The 8,812-nt window shown below is 30.4% G+C and overlaps 1 protein-coding gene across 1 annotated transcript; it reads left to right on the plus strand.

The window, feature by feature from the left end:
- The first annotated feature begins 210 nt into the window (after positions 1-210).
- LOC115771377 lies at positions 211-741 on the plus strand. Its single transcript, XM_030717062.1, has one exon. It carries the CDS (start codon positions 211-213, stop codon positions 739-741), a length of 531 nt encoding a protein of 176 aa, XP_030572922.1.
- The last annotated feature ends 8,071 nt before the right edge of the window (positions 742-8,812 follow it).

The raw sequence follows: 8,812 nt of genomic DNA on the forward strand, positions 1-8,812 counted from the left end.
ATTAAATCCTGATTCAGGCAGCAAATGTGGAATCAAATGTTCAACTCAAAGCAATCTAGTCATTTTGAGCATGTTTTGAAGCATTTGTTTTGTGTTACTTTCAGAGCGTTGTGTTTTCGAAACAATTTACAGACTTTTTTTTTTTCGTTGTGTTTTCGTAGTTATTGTTTTCGTTCTTTCTTTGGGGGTTAGCTTTTGGATTAGTTCCTAATGGATAATATAGTTGTGCCGCCGTATAGCAAGAAAGTGCTAATTGGCAACTGGGTCGATCGTCGCTATGCGTTCGATGAAAAGACCAGCGGCATTTTGCCAGGACTGAGTCCATCCGATCAATGCGAGAAACTCCGCAGTCTCAGTCAGGATACCTACACCAATGCAGCCTTTTCGGGCGGAGATTGCAAGCAATATTTCAAGGAGAAACATGTCACGCGTGTTCGCAACTTTTACGCAGGCACCACATCGAATGTTAAGCTGATGGACACTACGGAACTGAAGGACAATTATACAACTACCAACACATTGGTCTTCGACCTGCTGCCCAGGTTACGTGAGGAGCTGCGCGCTATGAAGGCGCAGCCGGAGCGCGGCATACCCGAGCATCAGCAGAATGTGGACATGCTGCAGTGCTTCGGCAATCGCACAAAGACCCACGACTATGCGAAGCATTTCAAGTGCCAAAGGCAATATGAGGACTCGCTGCGCATGCGAACCACATACGGCTCTGCCTATAATCACTGCTAGTAGCCCAATCTATCAATCGACAAGTCAAGTGGCCAAATTATCAATAAAGAACCAAGCTGGGAACCCTACAACATAGCTGTGAAGCCAGCTGGCCACAATCCGAGCTAATGCTTCACAGCTAGCTCCACAGCTGTATTGTTGAGTTCAAAGCACCTACATGTATCCACACACACTTCGTTCTTTCGTTTGTCGAGTAAGAGATTTTGTTTTTGATTAATTTGCATTAGTATATAGTATACATAGCTCACCTGACTTCTCACAATAGAACCTTGTATAGAAATTATGTTTGGTATATTTACTCAAGCTATGATGATGTTTTTGATTTACTTCCGATATCAGTCTTTGATTAATCCACGGTCCAGCTCGAGACACAGGACACGTCTGAAAATGCACGTATTCCGTTATAAAGTCGCACCTGAGCCAATGTAGATTTTCAGGAACTCTCGTATAATTTTACAAAACTTGTGTCTCGCTTTAGGGTCAACAAATGAACACGTTTCCAGTCTGTTTTTTTTTTTTTTTTATATTACAAGATTCAATTTATTTCATTTTCCATGTTCTTGTATAATAATATAAGTTTTTATTTTCGTAATTTAAGTAGTTTCTATTTTTGTTTATTTTGGATGCCAGAAATTCATTGAAGTTCCATTTGAATTTTTAATTTTATATATTTTTTTGGTTGCACATGCCGTTGCATTTCTTGCTTAGCTTTTTTTTCATTACTTTTCTTTTGAAATTAGTGGGTCGATTAGACGTTTACAATACTTTTGCCATGTTATATAATATATATGTCTTTAATATTAAGAATTATTACAAAAAGTAAAATTTGACGACATTAAACTAGACGACGTTTTGCATATGTTATACTCGCTTAAATATTTTACTTTTGCCTTGCTTTTGTTTTTGTGTGTGTGTTTTTTTTTGTTTGTTTTTTTTTGTTATGTTTTTTTTTGCCTTAAAATCGTATGCTGGAGTAATTTTGGACAATTGTTGACTGCCTGGAAATTGTTGTTGTTGTTGTTGTTGTTTTTTACTTTGGCTGACGATTACATTATTAAAATTATGCTTAAAATCTAAACCAATGGAAAGAGTTGTGGGCGTGTCTTGTGGCTTGTGGGTCTTGAGTGTTTCGTGTTCTTAAGTCTTTTTTAGGTGGTCAAAATTTGCAGTGTTTGTTTGTGGGTGTGTGTTTATGGGTGTGTGTGTGTGTGTGTGTGTGGGTAGTTGGTTCTGGTTTGATAAGTTGAATTTTCATCAGTGTGGGCATTTATGTTAATGTGTTGTTATTTAAGAAGTGTGCTGATTATATGCTCATATATAGCTTTTGTTTTTTGGTTTTTGCTTACAACAATTAAAATTTTGAATTTCCGTTTTTTTTTTTTTTTTTTTGGTTTTTTTTGTTTTGTTTTTAGTATATTTCCGTTGTATTTTTTGAGATTTTATATAGTATATACTTATTTACTTTTGTGTTGTGTAATGATGTTTTCTTGCTTGCTTTCAAATTTTCCATTTTTCCCCCATTTCCGGTCAAAAATTCATAAATTTGTAATATTATCGTTTTTTGTTTTCGCGCTTACTATAATTTAGTAATAGTTTTAATTTTAATTTTAATACCTAAAGTATTTATTTTAGTATTACTTAATTGTTGCTGAATTTTTTTTGTTTCCGCGTTATTTTAATTTTTTTTTTTCATATTTTTGTAACTCTTTTTTTTTGCATTTTACCTTTTAAAAAATGATGCTTAAACATTTGGCTTAAATGTAAATTTTGTTTTATTTGCTCCGAAAATGTAATTTAATGTAAATTGTAGTTGCCATGAATGCTCAATACATATGTTTTTGAATTTTATAGTTGCCGAGAGGACTTTACCTTTACATTTATGTTTTAGCCGTGAGTTTCAAAGTTTTGGAATAGGCCGAGAAAATGTGTTTGTTTCTTGCTTTTTGTTCATCAACCGTTTATCGCATCAAAGTGGTTGTTCTTTTTGCTTTGCCTTTAGGTCAAGCCATCATTTTTTATCTAAGTTTATGATTTTAAAATTATCGTTACAACTGCCTTTTAATATTTCTAAAATGACCAAACTTTTCCTTGACGATCCTCGCAATCTTGGGACATTTTTGCGTGTTTATGTTTTTTTCTTTGGTTTTGTTTTGACAAATGTTTGCTTTCTCTTTCAAAAGTTGCTTAAATTATCTCCTAAATGCATATTGTTTATCATACTTTTCGTTTATTATAGCCACAAATATTTATTAAGACTTGAGTTCGAAACTTGCTTTGCCAGTTAGTTTTGAAATGTTCGCTATGTTTTTTGTTGCTTGTTGTAGTTGTTGTTGTTGTTGTTGTTGATGTTGTGTGCAAAAAAGGAATTGGAAAACTTCACATTGGAAACAAAAATTGGTTTAGATTCAAAACCAAAGAGAATTATAATAACAAATTGTTCAAATGAAATAAATAAATTGTTGTAGCCAGTTTTATTGCTTTTCATGTGCATTTTTTGTTGTTTTTTTTTTTTGGTTTATTTTTGATTTTACCAATTATTTAGAGTTGTTTTTTTTTTTTTACCAGTAAAGTGAGATATTTAATATTTGTTGATTGTTTAAGGTTTTGTCTCTTGTAATATAAAAAAAAAGTTTTTCTTATATTTTTCTTTTTATTTTTATGGTTTTTGATTTTTTATATATTTTTTTTATACATATGTATAATTCGCCTTTCATATGAATTAAATAGAAATTATATAAATTCATATATAAAAATTGTTTAACAATCGTTTTTAGCTATTGTTAGTTTTGCTTCATTAAAAAATATATGTATATAGTTTATTTATGTTTTTTCTTCATTTCTTTTTAGTTTTTATACTTGTTGAGTTTCGCTTTCTGTTCTCTTGTCTATTTAAGTTGCATACTTCCCGTTTTTTGACTTGCTTCAACTGATTTTTGTTTAAGGACTTTAGAATTATTTAGTTTTTAATTAATCTGTTTGCTGTAAATTCTTGCACTCCTGTCTATTGCTTTGCATTGTTGATTGGCTGTATAAAAGTTGCTCTCAATAAGAAAAATGTATTGTTTATTGTACTATGGTTGCTGTTTTGCGGTATATGTTGCATTTGTTGTATGTAACTCGTTAAGTTTGTTGGTTTTTCAGAAGATTCGATTGGTTTATTGTTTGAGTTGAATCTTATTCACTTTGGTTTTTGTTCTGTTTTAATTGTAATCAGGCTATGGCGACTATACCAGGTGGTCAGGCTGCTAAAGTGCACCTTTTCCCACCTGTACAGCTGGTATCACTATTGCTTTGTTTGATTTCTGGCTTTGATCTCTTCGTACACTGCTCAACAAACAAACTAAACACTTGTTATTTCTCACTTTCTGATAAAAAAAATTGCTATGTTGTGACAAAACTTAAGTTAGGGATTTGGGTTTATGTTTAATTGGATATGTTGCGATTGTTCAACTGAAAACTGAGAGAAATTCATGAAACTCTTACGATTCTCAACTGGTTTTGCGTGAGTGTTCAGTGTGTACACTCGTATGGGTGTGTGTGTGTGTATGTGTGTGTGTTTGTCATTTAGTTTAGAACATAAATTTTAGCTATGTATTTTTATTTGTATTTTGTATTTGTATTTTGTATTTGTATTTGTATTTTCATTTGATTTTATACAACGCACTTGGTATCTTGGCGGAATGGGTATAATAAATAATTGATTTACTTACTTTGGTACTATTGCAGTTATCTTTTTTTTTGGGATTCTTTGTATCTTTACATCGTATTTGTATGCACTTGTATTTTGTATTCTGCATTTTGCTTATGTACAGTTACAGTTCAGTATAATAATAATTATATGCATAATAAGTAAGTTGTTTGCACTCTTAGCTGAACCCTAAATAAAATTTGTTGCTATTGTTCTGTCTGTTTGCTCAGCTATGTATTTCTATGGTTATTATGTGGTAGTCCCTGTCAATCGTTTATAATAATTAATTGCAAACTGTACTATTCACTTGAAAACATATAATATGGATCATCATCATCTTTAGGTCTGTTTGTCTGTTCATCTTTAAATAAATGCCAAAACATAACAAATTGTGTTCGGTTCTGCCGTTCGTTCTATTGATTTTGGATACTCGGTTTCATTCTGTAGAACTTATTTCTTTCTTGACTTTTCTCTTTGAACTTATTTATTTTAGTTTTTTTTTATGCTTTAAGCGACCGCAAGTTTTAAAAATATTTGTTTGCATATTTCACTTAACACTTAGTCAAATATTTTGTTTAATTCTTTACTTATTTGTTTCTTTCTTAATGGGTTTTTAGTAAATGTTACTATTATTGTGTTTATTTATATATCTTTTCTTTTCTTTTTTTTTCTTTTGTTTTGTGGTTTTGAGTTTTGACTTTTGCTATTTTTTTGGTTTGTTGTCTCTGTTTGTATTTTTGCTTTATTTTACTATTGTTTATGGCTAACTTTTATTTCTCTTGTTGTTGTTGCTGTTGCTGTTTCTGATTGTAAAAAATTCTGTAAAATATTTTCGGTACTATTTCTCTTGGTTTGTGGCTCTTCTGTTGCAAAAACAACAATTTACTTCATATAAGTATAATATAAATAAATTATTTGATTTGCTTTTACGTTAAATTACTTGTTCTATGGGCACATTGTGTGTATTGCAAAAAGTTTACCATGGCCTTGCGATATTATTCCTTGACTTCTAAGGGCTCTAGCTGAGTACCTCGTATGGATATATAATTATAAATTCAAAGGGGTTTTGCTTGGCGATATTTAGGAACAAGAAATCATTTGTTACTTTGGCAAATTCATCTGGAAACCCAAACTAAACTATTTCACAACAAAGGTGTAATTAGGGGAATCTCAAATTTGAAAATAACTTAAGGTATCTGGATGCCAAATACCCGAAATTCAAAGTACATAATTCATTTAAATATTAATCTAATTAATGTATATGCTCTACCATACACTGCAATAAATTCGAGGTAGAATATTAGTAAACGCTTCTCCTCCTCTTCTCATCCTCTGCTATGGCTTTCATTGTTTCATGTAAGTATTATATGTTCTATTTATATTCTCAACTCATTTGTGATCTGTACAATTATATGTATGTATGTATGTATGTATGTATGTCTGTATCGTATGTCTATGTTACATTTAAGTAATGAGGAACCATATTTTGATTGTTGCACAAAACTAAAATTACAAATTCCAATTCAAATTCAAATTCAAATCGTTTGATCTAACGAACGAGCACTATTCCAGAAGAAGCCCAGCCCAACTCTGTTCGCCTCGGTTAGAGTTGCCAAGTTTAACCATTTTTCAACTTTTTGCAATATTTGCTTGTATAGAAATATTTTCACTGTTTCATTCGTATTCATTAAAAACTAACGAGGCTATTGTTGTTTGTTGTGATGTTGGTTTTGTTTTTCTTTTCTTTTCGTTTCTTTTCTTTTCTTATTTTTCAGTTAAATAAAAACAGTTTTATTTCGCTTACATCGTCCCTTGCTATTTTACATGTGTTCTGGTTCATCTTTTTTTCAGTACTGTTCTGTATATTTTGCTCTATTTTTTTCTGGCTGTGGAGTTGTCCCAATGCTTTTATGATTACGTCAAATATAAGTAGACATATGTATATATATATATACATAGTATATATATATATATATACATATACATTTCGTATATATAGAGAGTATGTATTAAATACGTTAAAAAATATAATACACCATACATATAATATAAGAGTTAAGGTTTTCCATGCACTATATGCTATTTGTTTTCTTTCTTTAGTATATACTGTATACTGTATACTGTATACTGTATACTGTATAGTAAGTATCTAGCGTTATTTATGTATATATTCCATTTTATTCTTGTTGTTGTTGTTCTTGTTGTTGTTGATGTTGTTGATATTTGAGAATTCAACTAAAGGTCAAATAAAATGCATCAAATCAAGTTCTGACTCAATTTGAAATCAAATCAAACAGCTTTTCATGGGGCTTCTTACAACGCTTTGGGGCGTCAAATATATCGTTTCATATTATAGATATCCTTTTTTTTATCATTTATCATATTATTATTATTATTATAATTATTGTTGTTGTTGTTATTAATTTCAGTTAATGCTTACCGTTTCTATTTCAATGTGTATTTATCTATAATTTAAATATTTCTCATACTGTTGCTTGATTTGCTTGGAGTTTTACGTTTGTTTCTTGATTTCTTTGATGCTTTTACGATGGTTGCTCACTTAAAAACTATTATCACTATTGCAGAAAGCGAAAGCGGCTGTACTCAATAATACGAGTGTATCTCCCCATATGGAACGGTATGGTAGTGTATTCAAGAAGTATACCCTATTTTCCTCTCCTTGATACTCTGCTATACCCGTCCATATCATACACTGTAGTTGTTATTTTATTGTTATTGTTGTTGTTGTTGTTATTTTAGGCATTTACTATGAATTTGATTTGTTTTTGTTTTTTGCTTTGGTTGTTGTCCAGAAATGTGATAATTTTCGGAAAATTGGTTTTGTTTTTACTCTTTTTCATTTGTCGGAAAACATTATCTTTGAATATTATACTGAAACATTTGTTTTTTTTTTGTTTTTATCATAATTTTTATGTTAAGGATTGAGTTTTTTGGTTTTTGGTTTTTATTATAAGAAGAAAGGATTTTCTCGAGTTGTTTTGCTTGTCAAGTCGTTTCGAAAAGCAGCTTTCGAATTTTACATTTTCGTATTTTAAGTTTTTTTGGTTTGCCAAGTTGGTAATTTTCTATGTGGTTCTTTTTTCATATCCATGCCTTTGGGTGTGATGGTGTGTGTTTAAGTGTGTGTGTGTGTGTGTGTGTGTGTGTGTGTGTGTGTGTTTGGGTTATATGCGGTTACATATTTGTTTAGTGGATGCTTTATTGAGACTGCAATTAAAATTTCTGCTATAAAAATTACTTGTATTTGTACTCTTGGTTATTTAAATTGGGCTATTGTTGGTTGTTAGGTATGCTTGTAACTTTGTGTGTAGAACTCTGATCTATAACTTTAACTATTAATTCAGGGTTCTCTCTATATATGATTCGAGGACTGGTTCACCTATATGGCTTAAACTACGTATTTTGTTAGCCCCTTTGTCTGTCCAGGCTGTTTGTCGTGTCTCAAGTCTTACTTTTAAGATATCTTCTCAGTAGACGCGTCTACTCGTCTTCTAGGTTTTGTCTAAGCCGGGTTTAACTTCGTTTTGATTTCCTTTTTTCTTTAAATTTGAGCTTTTCATTTTTTTTTTTAGTTATTTTCAACTTCCACTGAAGCAGCAAATTTTGGAGCTTTCTATGCATTCTTCACATGATTCCTTCTCTATGAAATTTTGTTTGCAACTACAAAAATAATAATTATCATGGAAACTGAAAGGCAATTAAATGTGTGAAAAACAAAATAAATTATAAACTTAAAAGAGCAGAATTTTGTCTGCAATATTCTTGCAATATTCAATGGAGCTTTTGGGAAAATTTTGCTTAGTTTTTTATGCTATGATGTTGTTTTTTTTTTTGTTTTTGTTTTTTAATCAATTTTTAGCGCCTAAATTTATGTTTTTGTTTTAATTCGATTAAGTGTATGTGTTTAATTTTGTTGTTATGCCTAAAAATTTACAAAAGTTTTATGTAATTATTTAATTTTATCGTATGTTTCGTTTTGTAATTGTTTTTGTTTTTTTTTTTGCTTTTTTTTTGTTTTTGCATTTATCACAGCGACATTCAGTCTAAATTTTGCTTTTATTGGAATTATAGCATAATTTGCCATAATTGATATAAATATTTATAGTAGATATTCATTTTAGTTAACTAAAACTAAACATAATTTTGATTTAAAGCCAAAAGGTGTTTGTTTTGTGTTCGTTCGTTTTTGTTTTGTTTGTTTTTTTTTTTCATCATTTAAAGCCAAAAATAATTGTTAAAAATTTCGTCTAAAAAGGCCTAAAAGTATATAGCTTAGTGTTAATTTTGGTAATACTTATAGCAAATCATGCTGTTCTTGAATTAACTTGGTCTAATTCCAATAAAAGCCTTCATATTGGATAC

This window comes from Drosophila novamexicana, unplaced genomic scaffold (genome assembly GCF_003285875.2).
Source record: "Drosophila novamexicana strain 15010-1031.04,08,12 unplaced genomic scaffold, DnovRS2.1 tig00000072-arrow-arrow-pilon, whole genome shotgun sequence".
Taxonomy (NCBI): Eukaryota; Metazoa; Arthropoda; class Insecta; order Diptera; family Drosophilidae; genus Drosophila; species Drosophila novamexicana.